The following is a 20,222-nucleotide window of genomic DNA, read 5'->3' on the forward strand; positions in this document are numbered from 1 at the left end:
CACGCCACAGTGAATCTAGACACAGGGTCTCCACATGATCAGATAGGACTCCAAACCACGTGTGTCGTTTTAAAGGGCCATGAAGTGCCTACAGAGAAGGGATTACTTTATTTCTTACCTGAATATTCCTTCTTTCACATACCATTATCAAAAATGGCTTTTTTGACAAGAAGATACTAACTCACTTTTTTCAACGTATTAACTATGTCTTTTAGTTTATTTACTCTCATATTTATCAAAAACATCCTACCCTTCCTTACAACATGGGCTTTTTTCTCTTTACATCAAACTATCTAATATTTAGTGAGAGTATGTGCTTCCCTCAACTCCAAGAGGCCACTAAGGTTTACCTTTTCTCTTCGAGTTTTTAGCAAATATATTTAATTTTCTTATTAGTGTACAAATGGGATTCCAGTTACAGTATTAGGTGGCCAATGAAAACAATGTGATTGTCTAGGTTTCATTAGTATTACTAAAATATCATTTAAATTTTTAAAAAGATAGGAATTTTAAATGCTGATCATCTCATGTAACACAATCAAATTCTAGTTCTGAGTCCACGGTTAAACAATGGTTACAGACTGATAAGTCCTGTCACCCGCTCACTTTACGGTCCTGTGAACCGACTGCCACATGTCTCATTTCACAGTCAACTATACTGAAAACAACAATTCCCCAGAACAGTCTGGGACCAAGTTTCAGAACTGGGCGGGATCCACCTCCACGACCTAACAGAAGGCCATATTCACACTTTTCTCCTAAGGCTTCATGAATAAACATCCCTTATTCAAATAAGTTACCTATTAACTAACTCCAGTAATTTTGATTCAACTTTGAATGGCAGATAGAGTCATTCTGGCAAGACTGCAGAGTTTGTAATTCAAATTACAGAAATTTTAATAAAGGGGAGAATAAAAATTAGTGGAATGATTCCTAAGGCGCCGGAATTCCAATACTTTTATTGCAGCAGTAGAAAGCTCACATAAATACTTCTCAGTGTAAAAGCTGGGGGGAGGTATCTGGACGGTCGTCCTCACACATAATTCACCTGCCGTCTTATCGGAGCATTCCTTCCTGGGACTCCGTAGGAACCTTCCAGACGCCAGAGTTCCCCAACCCCAGACATTAAGAGGCAATGTTGCTGCTTCTCAATAAATGACAGTGCAACAGTCTCTGGATTAAATGACTTCCTTACATTATCACCATAAACAATCATTACTCGGCTGCTGCCCTTTGCAAGTTTGCACGTGCTTATGAATAGATCAAGCCTCACTGATTTACCAAAAGCCAAAACGTTTTACATTTCGCTCCCCTAATGTGAGCTATCATCCTCCACCGCACGTCATGAGGCTTTCATGTACTATGTTTCTTAATACTTTTCATATGAAAGATTAGTACCGATTAGCTCTGGAGCAGGGACACTGCTCGTGGAATGGTCAACTGGTCACTAAACCCAGGTCTCCCTGAACGTGTCTTTATTAAGGGAATTCTCTTAACAAAGTACAACAGAGCTGCTGCCGTGCTGTTTCCTTCCCCCTAACTTTAAAGGAGTAACAACGGCCAGCATTGATTCAAAGATTAGTTTCACTTAAAAGAGCAAGGCAGGAAAATACAGGACTGCAAAGGATGCTACGTGCTTGGTAAAATGTCATCTAAAATTTTAAAACATGACTCTCAGGGCAGTGACTTCAGAAGACATAAGATTACTTGGAGAATCCAAAAATGACCAGAAAGATCTAAGTGTGACCAGAAAAGGCAGTCCTCTCCTTTCTCCCATCAATGAACAAAACCACCCAAAACTCCCATCCTCTTGCTTGGCCCAACGATATTTTGAAACTGACATCCGCATACTGATCGATCTCTCAGGGGCTGAGTACTCCGAGGTCTCTGGCTTCCATCGAGGAACCAGAGTCTACAATTCTGTATTGGGTGAAATTCTATCCACGGCAGGTGACAAAGGACCCAAATGCTCAACATAATTTCCCAACCTAGTTTGCCTCCCAACCCACTGAAACTTCACCATCCCAGAAAGTCACACAGAAACCTGACTTGGGTGCTTTGCACAGACTCCTGGGCTAGATTTCCATCAATCCTAATCCCAAAAGAAACTCCATTCCTCATGCACACAATAGGAAAACTAGCACCTTCCTCCTTCCTTCTTTCCTTTCCAAAGATCACAAACCAAAGCAGGTGAGACTGGAAAGCTCTTTAGAGATTATACATTATCACCTCCTCATTTCAAAAATGAGGAAATGGGAGAGCGAGAGGTACCTACATTAACAGAGGAGGCAAGGAAAGAAACCTGATCTTCTGGCTCCAAACGCCATGTCCCTGCTTCATACTACCCCGATTCCTGGGATCAGTAAGAAAATCTATCACCACGGAGCCTCCCAAACCAATACACGAGGTGTCATGGACCGCTTTCACTCCTGTTAATATTCTGGGACACCTTTCAAGTTTAACCACAACAAAGATCGACCGGTACAGCTGCGGGATTTACAGTGCAATGAGCTCTGTAAGACAGAAAACCACACCAACAAGAATCCTTGTGCAAGAATAGATTCTACGATTCCCTCTGGAACAAGCTGCCACCTCTGGCTACGAAGCAATAATTATCCTGCACTACAGCAATCAATAAAACCTCTTGCCCCATGAACCTGCTACTTCCTGACTTTGTTCTCTGTACTCGAGATTTCCAAGCTGTATCGATCACCGACTAAACTTTTTTAAAGTTCTTTAAAAGGAGCAATAAAGAAATTCTCCAATTAGCATCACTTGGGATGGTCTGAACAGACTTCAAATCTTTCATTCACATTAATGGTTTCTCTTTTCATGGGGCTTCCCCATTTTTCATTTTCAATTAGTCATTTTAAGTGTGTCTGCGTGTTGCCTAAGAGCACAGAGTCAGGAGGATACAAATTTGATGGTGTTTCTGAAACTGTGGCAGCTGCCACATTTTTCACCCAGGCAAGGAAGAAGAATTGATTCATCAACTCTGCCTTCTTTTCTCAAGCAACAGCATGGATTTTTTTTTTTTTTACCAAATGAACCCATTAGCTCTTAGAGTGTTAAAATTCTGTACCCTGGAACTTCTCACTAAAATGATCCACTAGAGGCTCTATTACAAAGTAAAACCCTCTTACATCTTCTCCACGGGTGTTTTAAAAAGTGTCAAAATTTAAGAGTAAGTCATGAGATAAGCAAGGACAGCAAAAAGGCAAGATTTCACACAGGAGAAGGGCCTGCCTCTCGGTCCCCCTCAGGCCCCCCACTCTCGGTGTCCCCAGGTATGTATCTGCCCCTGGGATCAACTCATGTCTGGACCCTCCTGGGAGAGTGTGGACATATCTACATGGCTTTTGTGTGCAGAGCTGGCAAGTGGGAAAGTGTCTAGTTCTCTAAAACTGGTATTTTCCCAATATTCCATCAGTACAATTCATCCATCAAGACTGATTTATTTTGAGATACAAACTACTGTGTACAAAACAGGCAAGCAGAGAGGATGTACTGTACAACACAGGGAAATAGAGCCATTGTTTTGAAATAACTTTAAATGGAGTATGCTCTATAAAAATACTGAATCATTATGCTGTACACCTGAAACTAATATAATATTGTAAACCAACTATACTTCAATTTTTAAAAAATTTTAAAGGAATCGTAGTAACTATATAGTTCACAAGGAGCCGAAAAATGAAAAAAAGACTGATTTTTTCATGACAGATCGGAAATCACAGGGATATTAAATAATCTTATAGTCTCACCTCAGTGGCTGTTTTAATTCAAAGCCAGATGGAATATTATTCAGCAGTTAAAAAGAAGGAAATCGTGTCATAGGCTACCACGTGGATGAACCTAGAAGATATCATGCTAAGTGAAATAAGCCAGGCACAGAAGGACAAATATTACCCTCTGTGAGGTGTTATATTAAAAATAAAGCTACAGGGCTTCCCTGGTGGCGCAGTGGTTAAGAATCTGCCTCCCAATGCAGGGGACACGTGTTCGAGCCCTGGTCTGGAAAGATCCCACATGTCGCGGAGCAACTAAGCCCGTGCACCACAACTACTGAAGCCCGCGTGCCTAGAGCCTGTGCTCCGCAACAAGAGAAGCCACTGCAATGAGAAGCCCACGCACTGCAACAAGAGTAGCCCCCGCTGGCCGTAACTAGAGAAAGCCCGCACGCAGCAACAAAGACCCAACGCAGCCAAAAATAAATAAAATAAATAAATAAATTTAAAAAAATAATAAGTAAAGAAAGAAGGGCCTTCTCTCTTCTTCCTGAGACGATAAAGGGCCAACACATTCGGTAAGGCCAAGGCAACGGATTCACTCCTTACACACGTCACGTAAATGCAACTCAGACTCCGTGCGTTTGTTATGACACATCTCTACGTAACTTTACAAACGCTCAGAAGGGAAAAGCAATTGTGAATAGGATGGACGCAAGGAACCTCGGAGTCAGCTCTAATACTTTACGCGTTGCTTCAAAATAAAAATATCAAGTCAAAATTAAGACAGGCAGGCAGGTCCTAAGGAGACATCACACCTGCTCGAGAATTAGCATCAGGAGTTTTCAAGTGCAAAGAGGACAGGGTGTTGAGATTCAGCTTTTTGGTAAGGCAGTTTCTCTCACTTACAGGATCGGATGAGTTCCTGATCATCCTAAGAGGCAGCCCATTCTTTTACAGCAGGATTTCTCGAAGTCAGCACTATTGGCAGTTTGAGCCCAATAACATCACCGTCTGGGGGGTTGCTGTGCATTGTAGGATGTGTAGCAACATCCCTGGCCCCTCCCACCAGATGCCAGCAGCACCCCCCTCCTCCCCTCTCACAACTAAAAATGCTTGCAGACATCACTGGATGTCCCTGGGGGGTAAAATCGCCCCAGTAGAAAACCACCATTTTCCAGCAACTAAATGGATCTAATCTACACACGCTTTGGCAATCTCTTTGAGAGTACTGTCATTTCTCCTCATCTGTTTGGTTTTCTACATGTTTCTCAACTTGACAGTCTCCCCACACAAGACAGATTAAAACCTGTTAGAGAAACCTGTTTCTGATGCACTATAGTGCTATTCAAAACATCAAGTCTCTAAAGCAAAAGAAAAGCAAGATAATCTATCAGCAAAGGGAGAACAAGGCCTCCGTCATGGGCATCCCTTCGGTCTTCCTTTCCTACCTCCAGAAACCCACCCGAGGATTAGGCTCAAAGGCATAAAGGCCATGGTGGGCTCAACCGTCGAGTTCAGCTCCAACATCTGAAAATGCACCCAGTCCCCCCTCACTCCAGCGCCCTCAGGCTAATGCAACTCAAGGAGAGACCCTGAGAGTGCTGGACCTTCCTAGGATATCAGTTATTGAATCTCTACAAGGTTTTCTCTACCAGCATCACAAGTGATACCCGAGAGCTGGGCCAGCCCGTGCTCACCGTCCGGGGGCATTAGGGTCTTATTGTTCTGCGTGCACCACCCTACGGGGTGCAGATCCGCGATCACCACGTCACACCAGAAGTCGGCCCGGCGGTCCTCCCCGTAACCACAGTAGCGCAGAAGCAGCAGCTGCCCGCAGGTGGTGATGACCGTGGCCACCCAGTACGTGTCCGGGTTCTTCTTGTTGGCTACCTCCAATTTCATCCCCGGCTGGAAGTTGCTCTGAATGCTGATCTCAACCTTAAGGAACACAGAAAATCCGTCATTACACTAGACACGTCCACCCAGAAGATTATGTGAACGACTGAAAACACAGCACTTAATATTTCTGTTGCCCTAGATCAGCACCATCTAAAAGAAATGTAATGTAAGCCACTGGTGTGACGTTAAATTTTCTAGTGGCCACTTTAAAAAAAAAAAAAGAGAGAGAGATAAAACAGATGAAATTAATTTTAGTAATGTAGTTTATTTAACCCAACAGATCCCAAATAGCATCATTTCAAAAGGGAACCAATATAAAAATATAGTAGTGAGAAATTTCACATTTTTATTTTCCAATGAAGCCTCTGAAATCTGGTGTGTATTCTACACTTACAGCACATCTTGTTACCGAACAGAACTTGGGTCCGTTAGTCAGAGGTGCAGCAAAGCCAGTCTACTGACCGGGCTGTGGTGAAGGAAAGTGCAGAGTTTACTGCAGGGCACCAAGCAAGAGAACGGGCAGCTCATGTTCAAAAGACCCAAACTCCCCAGTGGCTTTCAGGGAAGGGTTTCTAAAGGCAAGATGAGGGGTGTGGGTCACAGGGCGTGTCACCAGCTCACGAATAATTCTATGATTGGTTGGTGGTGAGGTAACAGGGTGATGTTTGGAGAATCTCAATCATCAACCTTCTGGTTCCAACCAGTCTGGGGTCTACCTGCTGGCGGTCAGCATGTAGTTAACTTCTTCTACCTGGTGGGGTTTCAGTATCTGCAAATCAACTCAAGGATACGGCTCAGGATATTATCTACAGCCCCTGAGCAGGAACTAAGGGTCCCTGAATTTGTGTTATGGCTAAACTGTTACTATTTTGTCTTGCCTGACTGCTTTCCTTAGTTTCTACATTTTCTTCTCTGATTAAATTTGCTCTTTGCAACTCAGAGAAAGCCTTAGGAGGCTGCAGTTTTGGAGGTGGGGACACAGGGGGGTCTGTTCTCAGGAAGGCCCTGCAGGGTCCTACTTGGTTTCAATCTCAACTTAGATGACACACTTTCCAAATGCTGGATGGCTAGTGGCTACTGCGTGAACAGTGCAGCCTCAGAAAATGGAGTTTCTTTTTTTTTTTAATGAAGGGTTATCATCTATTAATATTCGCCAGCCCTCCCTGCAAAAGAAAGCTTTCCATCCTGGTGAGTTATAATATTCTAAGGCCAGCACATCGGATGTCCCTGAGTAGCTGCTGCTTAAGAGATGATGGAATTATGAACTGTTCGCCCATGGGTCCTGGGCTACTCTTCCTTTAAGCCTGGCAGACAGGCCTGGGGACATTCTGCATCCACAGTACAGGGCACTATACTGTGCCTGAAAGTGGGGCAGGAGAATGGATTGGATGAAAGAGAACAGGACTGACTCCGTATGCAGAGATACTGAGAACTTCCTGGTACAGAAAAGGAAGGAAAAAGCTGTTGATCTCTATCTCATTCCTAAAGCGCCTGGAGAAATCTAACCAAGTCACCCTGGCATCGTAAAAGGCAGATGTTACAATGGCTTTTGCAAAACGGAATCCACACTGTATGCTGGGTGAGTTTTAGTTTTATTATGTTTTAATATTTCACTCTTGGTTTCACTAAATGACCACAGTCCCACTCATAATAAACCAGCAATCATCACAGTATAAGTGTCAGTATAAAAAGAGAATCCGAATGCGATCCACCCTTAACGAGGTCATGTAAATTTAATAAGGTCTTAAATTCCTTTTCAAAGGAACACTTCACTTCCAAAAAGAATAAAATGTCACCTTAAAATAAAGTGGCTTCCTAATTCAACAAAAGAGCCAGAAGGAAGACCAGGTTGAGAAAATCCCCCAATTTGTTTATGATACTGAGGCTACATCTTTGCCTTGGAAAGGCCCAGTGGGGGGAAAAAATGTTCCTCTGTATTAAATTTTCATTTCCAATAAAGCAATAGTAATACCTAAGAACTTAGGTCCTGGAAACTCAACCTTTTTCTTGCTAATGATATATTACCAAAATCTCATATCTAAGCAAACATCTGGTAAAAACTTAGTTTTGTTATTTCCTGGGACTTGCCCTCTGCTTGGCATGCTATTTGCATTGTTCAAAAAACAGTATAGATGACGGTGATTTTTTTTGCTTTGATCCAAACATTTCCTGAATATTTATGGTCTTTCCTGTAATTTGACTCGTCTGTCCACAAATGGCTCTAACGCTTTTAGGTGTCTTTTCAAAAGAAAAATATCAATTCAAACTTAAAATATACAGCCATTACATCTCCTAAGAAGACATTACTCATTGACGCCTACTTGCCTAGTTTGCTGGCTTTTTATTTATTCACATCAACCTTACCTGTCTTGGGCTGTGCGCCCCAGACAGCACAGAACACATCATTCTAATCTGGTTTTTTGAGGCACAGAATGAGGTTAAGACCACACACCATTTCTCATGCTGAGCACCACCCCGGGGCCCAGCCCTGGATTAAAGCAAGGCCCACCTTTCCTGCAGCCCTCTGTGAAAATCAAACTCACTTCCACATCTCCTCTGCATTTCTAAGAAATCTTGGCCAAATTTCTCTTTTCTGCTCATTCTCTTTCTTCCAGTAAGTTTGGCATCTTCCTGAAGACACCCTTCCCACCCCCGCAGACAGATCAGAAGGAGAAAGGAGGTCACCCACATGTTTGAACGATGTGTGAGGAGCTGCACTGGTCCCCGTCTCTTCCAGATACTCTCCCCAGTTAAAGCCGGTTTCCTCCAAGCTTGAGCCTTCTTCTGTCGAAAGACAAAAAAAAAAAAAGAACAAAAAACAGAAGCATATCAATACTAGTGTGAAGAATGGAAAGGCATTGGCCTTCCATGTAAACCAGAAAATCCTTCATGCAAGAGAGAAACAAATTCAGTGTGTAGGAGAATACTGTTGAATTCTTTGCAAAGCTTCTGTTTGCTGGTTTTAGAGACAGGTGACTCAAGAAAGACACGGAACCAACCTACGTGTCTATCAACAGAGGAATGGATAAAGAAGATGTGGTCTATATACACCGTGGAATATTACTCAGCCATGAAAAATAATTAAATCATGCCATTTGCAGCGACATGGATGGACCTAGAGATTATCATATTAAGTGAAGTAAGTCAGACAAAGACAAATATCATATGATATCATTTACATGTGGAATACAAAAAATAGTACAAATGAACTTGTTTTCAAAACAGAAAGATTCACAGACATAGAAAATAAACTTATGGTTACCAAAGGTGGGGGGAATAAATTAGGAGTATGGGATTAACAGATACATACCACTGTACATAAAATAGATAAACAACAAGGATTTACTGTATAGCACAGGGAACTATATTCAATATCTTGTCAAAAACTATAATGGAAAAGAATCAAAAAACGAATATATATACATATATGTATAAAGAAATCAATTTGCTGTACACCTGAAACTAACACAATGTAAATCAACTATACTTCACATAAAAGAAAGAAGGAAAGAGGGCTTCCCTGGTGGCGCAGTGGTTGAGAGTCTGCCTGCTAATGCAGGGGACACGGGTTCGAGCCCCGGTCTGGGAGGCTCCCACATGCCACAGAGCAACTAGGCCCGTGAGCCACAACTACTGAGCCTGCGTGTCTGGAGCCTGTGCTCCGCAACAAGAGAGGCCGCGATAGTGAGAGGCCCACGCACCGCGATGAAGAGTGGCCCTGCTTGCCGCAACTAGAGAAAGCCCTCGCACAGAAACGAAGACCCAACACAGCAAAAATAAATAAATTAATAAACTCCTACCCCCAACATCGTCTTTAAAAAAAAAAAAAGAAAGGAAAAAAAGAAAGGGAAAAGGGAGGGAGGGGAAACAAGGAAAGGAAGGGAAGGGAAAAGGAAGGAAGAAAAAAGGAAAGGGGAGGGGAGGGGAGGGGAGGAAATCAAGGAAAACCCTGAAGAAATTCTGCTTGGACTACCCTGACAGCATCAAGGGTAAGATTAAGGGCTCTTCAGTAAATGAAATGAGATTTGCTTCAAGGCATAGTTGCTGCACGTTAGCCTGTTTGAGATTATCCACTGGAGACACTCCGGTCTTTGGGGAGGTTGGAGGACAAGGTGAAGGAAACCACTGGGCACCAAGTGAGCACCTTGATGTATATACAGTACAACAGCTGGAGATTATAAAGTAATATCATAGATCATTGGGGCTTCAGAAAGCATTGACTCCAAAGTCATTTCAAGGAAAAACACTGAGAGCCAGAAGGACCGCTCAGGGGTGTGAGGCGCCCGGCCGGTTAGCCACAGCAACTGAGCGGCTGTCAGCTGACCCCACTCCCATCCCGTCCAGGGACCCTCTCCTGCCCTCTCCTGAAACAGAGCTCTCAGGACAAGACACCCAGGTGGAAACCTACAGGACACGCATTTCTCCAAGGACAAGGAACAAGGAGAAATGCAATCAAATGTACGACGTGGCTCCTAAAACATCACTGTTTTGGAGGAAATCAAGCAATTCCCAAAACATTTCAGACTGTACAGTAAGATATAATCGGTTTAGTTGAAAAGCACCAAATACCTCATTTTAAAATACAGATAACATAAATGTGATGTCATAGTTTCCACTGAAAAAACTGATGAGCCGTAAACATTATTTTAACCTATTTGCAAGGCTGTTATAAGGAAGGAACACGCAGTAGTAAGGGTTGTCCAAACACGCAGGCCATTTAGTGCTTCAAAAGTTAAGACTCTCCTTTCTTTCCATAACACTCAATGGATGCTGACGTTCAACGTGTGTATCTTCTATTAGCAAGAATCCATTTCATTGGCCCAGAAGAAATGCTGTGATCAATCGTGTATTAATGTAGAAGTGGTATAACCCGGCAGGTGGGCCGGGGGAATTAGTGCCTGGGGGTAGAAGAAAGACTTCTTGGAGGCTATCACTATTTTTTGCTCCTAAATGTTATAAATTATAAGTGGGAAAAGTTATTTTCTTGTAATACTCTATCTAGTCTCAGGAACTGATAGAAGAGGATAGCTTTTGTAACATCAGAAGACACTAAGTCAAAAGGCAGTTACCTTAAACGTCGTCTTCTAAAGCCAAGTTGCTAAGAACTTCCACCTCCAACTTTAATAAGGTGGTTTATCATGAAATGTCCGAGAACAGAAAAAGCCACCTGAAGAGAAAAGCTTTCCCCTGGAGCTCTTCCAAGATGCAGAGTCACCCTGGGGTTTAGGCCCTCCCATCAGAATCATGTTCCCTGGAAAAAGTCAGCAGGTCTTGCAGTCACCAGTTACCAAGGGCTGTGAGGTGGGTTTCCAGCTACTAAAGGCAGGGAGGCAAACCCAAAGGGAAAGCAGTCAGGCTCTAGAAAATGCCTCAGGGGGTCACCCAACAGTTCTGCCCACAATCCTTTTCACCCAAGCCGCACTGGGCATCAGTGATCAAGTCTGTTTTCTGACCCACTAGCCGGAGGCACGGACGCAGCACGGTTTCCTTGCCAGGGTGGCCTGGTACGGAATCTCTGGGGTAGCTGACTTGTTGCAGTGAAAGTCTGTGCTTCCCTTACACCCTCCCGTCCAGCGGCAGCTCAAACCACGCCTCCTGCAGGCCCTGCAGCTCCAGCCCTGACAGGCACCTCCGTTTCCACCCAGAGACCACAGGCTGTCACAGCAGTGACGAGAACTGGGGGTGTCAGCCCTCCTCTAACTGCTTTACATGCAGCACCTTATTTAATCCTTCCAGGAACCCTGACAGACGGGCACCTCAAGGGACTTACCAGGTCCAGCTACGAAGCAGGGGTCCAACGCAGGTGGCCTGGGGTGGAAGCCAGAACTTCTCCGAGGCACCTTCCCAGGTCAGACAGCCCCACTCCATCACCCCCTTCTCCACCTGGAGGATCCGAGGCGGACCCCGGGGCCAGCTTATCTGTCTCTGTGGTGGTGAGCGTTAATGTGTTCAGGGCCGAGTCGGGCAGCAGGAGGACCCAGGAGGTGGGGGGTGGGCGGGAGGCAGCTGCCACCCCTGGGGAGGAGGACAGAAGGGGCAGGGCTCCCGGGGCTTGTTTGCAAAGAAGGAGGAGAGAGCCAGCAGAGGATGTGGCTGTGATACTCGGCCTTGAGCCGACGGAGGCACTAGGTCCCGGAAGAGTGGTTTCTGGACAATTCCAGCTGCTAAAACAGATCGGGCTCCTCCAAATCAGAGACACTCGGGTGGAGACTGAGCCTTTAGGAGCTGCCTGCGGCACTTTGATGAACCTCATCAGGACCGCAAGAGACCTGATGATTCCACCACTTGGAGGCAGTGGTGAGGCGAAGACCAAGGCTCAAACCTCCCAACTGCAACTTTGAGACCCTTCATCAGAGCTCTTGATCCTTCCTAAAACTCTCATCTAGGCTGTTAACAAAAATTTTGTTTCCACCCAATTTTAATTCATTACAAGCTACGTTTCCAGTCTCTTCTCCCAATAAAAGACGCTGCAGCAGCTTTGGTGCTCACTCCGGCATTCACTCCCGTCAATCAAGAAAGGAGAAGGTGGATCCTCCCTGGCAGTCTGGTGGTTAAGACTCCCCACTTCCAATGCACGGGGCTCGGGTTCCATCCCTAGTCAGGGAACTAAGATCCCACTTGCCAATAAATAAATAAACAAATAGATAAATACAATCCATAAAAAAAGAAAGAAAGGAAAAGGTACCACTGGGACCCACCCCCGCCCCACATATGAGTCAGTGAGATCAGTGCTCAGGAAAACTCTGCTGCTCTCCGCCATCAAAACAAACACTTTCAAAAGCAACCAAGAGTCAGGCCTAGAATGGGATTTTAAAGATTAAAACCTTTGTGCCTTTAAAGATTTATGCCTTTAACTCTAAGTATGCTGTTTTAACAATAAAACAAACACAAAATGGAGGGTTTTCGGAACCTGTAACATATTAACACTTCCTCTGCCACCTATGCCCTCCCTGAGCAGCTGATTCTCTAAAGACATTTCAAAGAGCAAGAGACAGACACGCCATGTTTATGAGTGGAGGTCTCATAAACCCAGAGCAAATATTTACAGCTGATTCATAAACTTCTTAAACCCATAAACACTTTATCAAGGAAACTCTGACGGCCTCTTTTCTCCGCATCGGAAATGGTCAGAGGCATCTCCCCACGATGTCATGCAAGCAGACTGTGAAAAGCTACTAAGGAAGTGTCACAGCTCAGAAGAAGGCGGGAGTGTTCTTTAGTGGCGATCCAATTCTAGAACACAGAGAGCTGTGTATGTGACTGGAATCGTTCATGTTAACTAGAAAAAGAATACTCCAAGTGGGAGTGCAAACGACTTTACAGTGAAAAATGGAATCAACACAGGACTCATTACCTTTTTTTAAGTCATCAGATCTTGGGTTGTAGAATGTAACAAGCTGAAATAAGACTAATCTTGCAGAGGAGAATATTAAACCTGTCATCCGCACCCAGTCAAGGAATAGAGAATCAGCAGGTTCACGATGAATGAAATCTTACAGGGCACCTTCTCGTGCGCTAGATATTATTTTTTAAGTGGATAGAGAAAGGAAGAAGACATTCAATCTTTGTCATTTTAACTGCTGATAGTCGGTTGGTAGGATCACAAGGTTTAGAAAATGTTTGCACTGTGAGTACATTAAACAGACACAGGGTACCGATAAAACTCAGAAAGGACTAGCCAACATCAATCCTAGGTCTGAGTTCACAGCTGCAAGATTACACCTGGGGGGGCAGGGGCTGGGACGGGACAGGGCCGGAGGACAGACACCGGAACACAAGGTCCTCGAGGGTGTCCTGGCCACCCAGACCCCAGAGGGCCAGAGAGACTTTCCAGAAAAAACTAAACACCCCACCACCTAGCTAGGGGAGGCAACAAGTATTCAAAAGACACTTTAAAAAGGGGAAGAGGAGAAATATTATTGAGTCACATTGAACTAGTCCCCAGCTGGAAGAGTAAGAGATCCAGATTTTTCTACTAAGAATGTTGACTCCTTTCCCCAAACAGAAGAGCCCATGGGACTCTGGTTAAATACTCCTAGTCCCAAAAAAAAAAAAAAAAAATCAAGCCCACGTTTCCAGGGTAATTCTTTTACTCGGTGGCTTGCCCCGTCTAAATGTGCAATGCCACTTTATCTGCAGACTTCATCAGCAAATTACATTTAGCTGGCCTGGAAAAAGAATGTCAAGGAATCTACTGATCACTATGTCAGCACACTATTTTGCTTGCTTTTATCACCAGCAAGCAAATTGCAATTGGAGAAACCGAGCACTCCAGGAATCCAATCCCGGTCCCCTTCCTTCTCTGTGCCCTGTAACGGGGTCGCCCAGGCTGTCTACCGGCGAGGCCTCGGCGCCCCCCAGGAGGAGGAGGAATTTTACATGCTGCCGATTTCACTGACAGGACGCGAGTGTCAGTCACGGACCCCAACACTCTTTGAGCCTCCCTTAGGCAAAGAGGCAAAAGTGAAAAATAAAAAAGCTGTTCATACGAGTCATTTGTTTTAAGCTGAAGTTTCTAGTTCAGCAAAGTGGACCATCATTCAAGGAATCGCAGCAGCTGGGGGTGAGGGGGCGGACCTCAGCAGCACCAGATGCGCACACCCCCAGGGCAACCACATTAGACTCCATCCTATGGCCCCAAAACTTTGGCAGAGAAGAGCCCGAGTATAGCTGCTTCTCAGGCAGATGCAGTTGTGTGTCACATGACACATGGGGACCGGAGAGGGACGGGGGACAAGTGGAGGAGAGGACAAGAAGGGATCTGAGGTGCGCCTGGTCCCATAAAGTGTGGGGTGGTAGGGGCAGGGGAAGTGTGCTCACAGGAACACGTATGTATGAGGGTAACTTCTCCCTGCACCGAAAGACAGGGACAGCCCAGCGTTTCAGAGCCTCGGGATGCTTGAGATGAAATCCTGGCTGGAACACAAGAGCCAAGTGACTTGTCATCCGATGTTTCCTCAACTATAAAATGGGGCTAATAAAAGCAGCTGTCTCACTGGGCTGCAGAAGGATGAAGGGACCCAGCACGTGGGAAGTACTTAAGAGAGTGCCTGTCACACAGTTGGAACTCAGGACCACAAACCTCTCCTCGCGCACCTGCCAGCCAACTTAGAAGCAGCTGCAGGCTGTCTGTGCCTTCTCTGGTTCATGCAACACACGAATCTCATCTGGAAACTTCTGGGGAAAAGAACCTTGGCACCAAGATGCCATCCAGCCCTAGGCACGTCACAGTGGGTCCCAGAACCAAACAGCCCCACAACCGATTCCAGAACGGAAACTATTTTACTGATGAACCGGTTAAAAGGAAACTCCTAGGGAAAATAAACCACTTGAAGACTCATACTTGAGTCTGTTAACATCTCTATGTTCCAAACTAGATTCGAGTTTCCACAAGTCGGCCTCTGCTCGCCACGAAGGTTTAGATCCTGCCTTAAATCTGTTTCCTCTCTAGGAAATCCATCTTTGTGGCACCTTCTAAATGCCTCCTCACTACACAAGGACATAGGGAAATTCCAAGGCGAAAGGACAGGTTAGGCATATAGGGGGAAAAAAAAAGTGAGTCAGGACCAAGATCTGAAAAATGTTAGGATCATTTAGAGGTAATTTAGAGCCACTATTTCTACTAAAGATCTTAACACCTTGACGCAGGCTGCCCCACACAAGAGCAAGAACTAACCACGTGTGTCGGATAAGTTTTCCCCACTGCACACATCCCCCCACTGAAGATGTGCCAAACCTGACGCTCATGCTTTCCCCCGTCATGGAATCGCCCCAAAAGAAAGTCAGTACAAATAATATTCCCGACACCATGTTACCATTAATGGCTTCAGGATCTACTCATGCTTGAGTTATACCGCAGCTGCAAGAAAATGAAAACTCAACACACGGTTGGCTTTGAAACAGCTTTGAAAACACACTGCTGAAAACAACGCAGTAACAGGCATCAGATGTGTGCTCGACAAAAATACATTAAAAGCTCAGTGACTCCAAGTGTGGGAAGATAACCTCACTTAGCAAACGTAATAAAGACTTTTTTAAAGTATAGTTGTACTTAAATAAAAGTAGAATAATTAGGATGAACCTTCAGCTATGAGGCTATGCTCTCTCTGAAAGAGAATTTCCACATTTCCATTGGGAGACACAGGCTCAGCTCTCCTTTTAGGAGAAGTTTTCTCACTCCTACTTTATGTACAGAAAAACACAAGTGGGGAGAACTAAGCCATTTTTGAAACAGGTACTAACATCTTTCAACATAGTTAGGCAATTATTTCAGGGTTTTCCAGATTTTTTTTGCAGATAAAAAGATAATTCCAGGTACAGATATTATTTGAGAAACATAATCTAAGAAACTCAATGATATCAAGCAATCTGTAATCCTGTCATTGCCTGGTCTCATCAAAATGCAAAGACACATCTCATAACTTTTGGATGGGGGTCAAATCGCCCAGTGAGTTAATGCTTTCTGTTTACATGAATTCACCACAGCAAACGTTTACGATTCAGAGTGCTGAGTTGTCCTTGTATAATTTGCTGTTATGAAAATAACGCAATCCTTTCTTTTTAAAAAATTATCTTTTTAAAATAAACTATCATGTAAGTAGTCAGTAGTTACATTTATAAATTCTTTGGTTAAACATGAAATTCAATCAAAGATTGCTTTTTGCTTTGTTTGGGATTTCTTACAAGGAGAAATATTTTAGTGCAAATTCACATGACCTAAATACTTTTACATCATGCACTTTGCTGAAAGATTCCTTCCAGGTTTTCAAAAGGTCTTAGGGGGAGTTCGCTGGCAGTCCCGTGGTTAGGACTTAGCGTTTTTACTTCCGTGGTCTGGGTTCAATCCCTGGTGGGGGAACTAAGACCACACAAGCCTCAACGTGCAGCCAAAAAAAAAAAGAAAGGGTCTTGGGAAGGGGCATCCGATGCTTGGGCAGATCCTCTTGCCCTCTCTTTCCGGGCACATGGGGGAAAATTCTATTTTCCCCACCTCCCTTGCAGTGGCAGAAACACGCCAACTGGAGGTGGAGTCAAGATTGCTATTAGGAGGACGCAGAATTCGCGTCTCCTCACAACTAGGGCACCTACCAGGCACCAGTGGGGGACCACGGACACCTAAGGGGACGGGAAGAGCCCTCAGTGACCAGGTAGGATGTGGGGCCTCGGGCGAGTGAAGGGGCAGGAGAAGTGGAGGCGGGACGGGACTGGCGCCCCTGAAGAGCGGCTGAGGGAGGGGAAGGGATCCCATGCCCGAAGCGGGGAACTGGGGAACCCCTGGGAGGGCAGAGGATCAAAAGGGAGCGTGGTCAGGTTTCCCCGGCCCACTTGGGCCCCCAGGAACCTGCTGAGATGCCGGGCCTCTGCCCACCGAGGCCCCCTCCAGCCACGTGGGTCCGGAGGGAGTGGGAGGGAGGGAAGGGGGAGCAAAAGTAAAGGCTGGAAACCCGGACCGGCACCCCTGAGGGGCGGCTGGGGGAGGAGAGGAGCTCCTACACCCAGCGGGACCCACCCATGGTTAGGGGTCCAGCGGCGACAGGGGAGACCCTGGGGAAGACAGTGGAGGAGGGCCGTGAAGGAACGGAAGGGAACGGGGCCAGTGCTTTCCGTGTCCACTTAGGCACCGGGGAGCCTGTTGGGCTCCCAGGCCTAATCCTCTGCCCTCGGAGCCTCCCTCCTGCCGCACCCCTACACCCCCACCCAGAGCCCCACCTCTACACCCTGAGACCCCCTCCAGTGCGCTGGGCCTAAACGCCAACCACACACCCTCGCCCAGGGCCCTACCTCCAAACTCAGGCAACCCACACTCCAGAGGCTCTCCTTTCCACATGCTGCCTCTCCCCTTCCGCACAGGTCCTAAGCGGAGGCCCGGCCCCAAGTCGCCCCGCTTAGGCCCCACCTCCAGGGCCTTTTCCAGCTCTGAGGGTCCTGAGCCAAGGCCCCGCCCCATGCTCCAACGCCACCCCCACACGCATAGGTCCAGCCCCACCCTAAACCCCGCCCCTGCCTAAGTTCCACCCCTGCCTAAACTCCGCCCCCATAGCCAAGCCTTTTTTTTCTTTTCTTTTTTCCTCTTTTATTTATTTATTTATTTATTTATTTTTACATCTTTATTGGAGTATAATTGCTTTACAATGGTGTGTTAGTTTCTGCTTTATAACAAAGTGAATCAGTTATACATATACATATGTTCCCATATCTCTTCCCTCTTGCATCTCCCTCCCTCCCACCCTCCCTATCCCACCCCTCTAGGTGGTCACAAAGCACCGAGCTGATCTCCCTGTGCTATGCGGCTGCTTCCCACTAGCTATCTATTTTACGTTTGGTAGTGTATATATATCCATGCCACTCTCTCGCTTTGTCACAGCTTACCCTTCCCCCTCCCCATATCCTCAAGTCCATTCTCTAGTAGGTCTGTGTCTTTATTCCTGTCTTACCCCTAGGTTCTTCATGACATTTTTTTTCTTAAATTCCATATACATGTGTTAGCATATGGTATTTGTGTTTCTCTTTCTGACTTACTTCACTCTGTATGACAGACTCTAGGTCCATCCACCTCATTACAAATAGCTCAATTTCGTTTCTTTTTATGGCTGAGTAATATTCCATTGTATATATGTGCCACATCTTCTTTATCCATTCATCCGATGATGGACACTTAGGTTGTTTCCATCTCCGGGCTATTGTAAATAGAGCTGCAATGAACATTTTGGTGCATGACTCTTTTTGAATTATGGTTTTCTCAGGGTATATGCCCAGTAGTGGGATTGCTGGGTCATATGGTAGTTCTATTTGTAGTTTTTTAAGGAACCTCCATACTGTTCTCCATAGTGGCTGTACCAATTCACATTCCCACCAGCAGTGCAAGAGTGTTCCCTTTTCTCCACACCCTCCCCAGCATTTACTGTTTCTAGATTTTTTGATGATGGCCATTCTGACTGGTGTGAGATGATATCTCATTGTAGTTTTGATTTGCATTTCTCTAATGATTAATGATGTTGAGCATTCTTTCATGTGTTTGTTGGCCATCTGTATATCTTCTTTGGAGAAATGTCTATTTAGGTCTTCTGCCCATTTTTGGATTGGGTTGCTTTTTTGTTATTGAGCTGCATGAGCTGCTTATAAATTTTAGAGATTAGTCCTTTGTCAGTTGCTTCATTTGCAAATATTTCCTCCCATTCTGAGGGTTGTCTTTTTGTCTTGTTTATGGTTTCCTTTGCTGTGCAAAAGCTTTTAAGTTTCTTTAGGTCCCATTTGTTTATTTTTGTTTTTATTTCCGTTTCTCTAGGAGGTAGGTCAAAAAGGATCTTGCTGTGATTTATGTCATAGAGTGTTCTGCCTATGTTTTCCTCTAAGAGTTTGATAGTCTGGACTTACATTTAGGTCTTTAATCCATTTTGAGCTTATTTTTGTTTATGGTGTTAGGGAGTGATCTAATCTCATACTTTTACATGCACCTGTCCAGTTTTCCCAGCACCACTTATGGAAGAGGCTGTCCTTTCTCCAATTTGAAAGAAAAAGGAGAAGTAACAACTGACACTGCAGAAATACAAAGGATCGTGAGAGATTACGTCAAGCAACTATATGCCAATAAAATGGACAACCTGAAAGAAATGGACAAATTCTTAGAAAAGAACAACCTCCTGAGACTGAACCAGGAAGAAATAGAAAACATAAACAGACCAATCACAAGCACTGAAATTGAAACTGATTAAAAATGTTACAACAAACAAAAGCCCAGGACCAGATGGCTTCACAGGCGAATTCTATCGAACATTTAGGGAAGAGCTAACACCTATCCTTCTCAAACTCTTCCAAAATATAGCAGAGGAAGGAACACTCCCAAACTCATTCTACGAGGCCACCATCACCCTGATACAAAAACCAGACAGAGATGTCACAAAAAAAGAAAACTACAAGCCAATATCACTGATGAACATAGATGCAAAAATCCTCAACAAAATACTAGCAAACAGAACCCAACAGCACATTAAAAGGATCATACACCATGATCAAGTGGGGTTCATCCCAGGAATGGAAGGATTCTTCAATATACGCAAATCAATCAATGTGATAAACCATATTAACAAATTGAAGGAGAAAAACCATATAAACATCTCAATGGATGCAGAAAAAGCTTTCGACAAAATTCAACACCATTTAATGATAAAAACTCTCCAGAAAGTAGGCATAGAGGGAACTTACCTCAACATAATAAAGGCCATATATGACAAACCCACAGCCCACGTCATTCTCAATGGTGAAAAACTGAAACCATTTCCACTAAGACAAGGAAAAAGACAAGGTTGCCCACTCTCACCACTATTATTCAACATAGTTTTGGAATTTTTAGCCACAGCAATCAGAGAAGAAAAGGAAATAAAAGGAATCCAAATTGGAAAAGGAGAAGTAAAACTGTCACTGTTTGCAGGTGACATGGTACTGTACATAGAGAATCCCAAAGATGCTACCAGAAAACTAGTAGAACTAATCAATGAATTTGGTAAAGTAGCAGGATACAAAATTAATGCACAGAAATCTCTTACATTCCTATACACTAATGATGAAAAATCTGGAAGAGAAATTAAGGAAACA

General features: G+C 44.5%; 1 protein-coding gene across 2 annotated transcripts in view; it reads right to left on the bottom strand.

Annotated features, from left to right (window-relative positions):
- SFMBT2 (Scm like with four mbt domains 2) overlaps positions 1–20,222 on the bottom strand; it is a 209,637-nt gene that overhangs the window by 166,397 nt on the left and 23,018 nt on the right. For both annotated transcript variants that reach the window (XM_067700782.1, XM_067700793.1), the window contains exons 3-4: positions 8,320–8,414; positions 5,429–5,669 (exon numbers count right to left, since the gene is read on the bottom strand). In XM_067700782.1, the coding sequence (XP_067556883.1) occupies positions 5,429–5,669; positions 8,320–8,414 (336 nt within the window). The remainder of the gene's footprint in view (positions 1–5,428; positions 5,670–8,319; positions 8,415–20,222) is intronic.

Source organism: Pseudorca crassidens, chromosome 1 (assembly GCF_039906515.1).
Source record: "Pseudorca crassidens isolate mPseCra1 chromosome 1, mPseCra1.hap1, whole genome shotgun sequence".
Taxonomy (NCBI): domain Eukaryota; kingdom Metazoa; phylum Chordata; class Mammalia; order Artiodactyla; family Delphinidae; genus Pseudorca; species Pseudorca crassidens.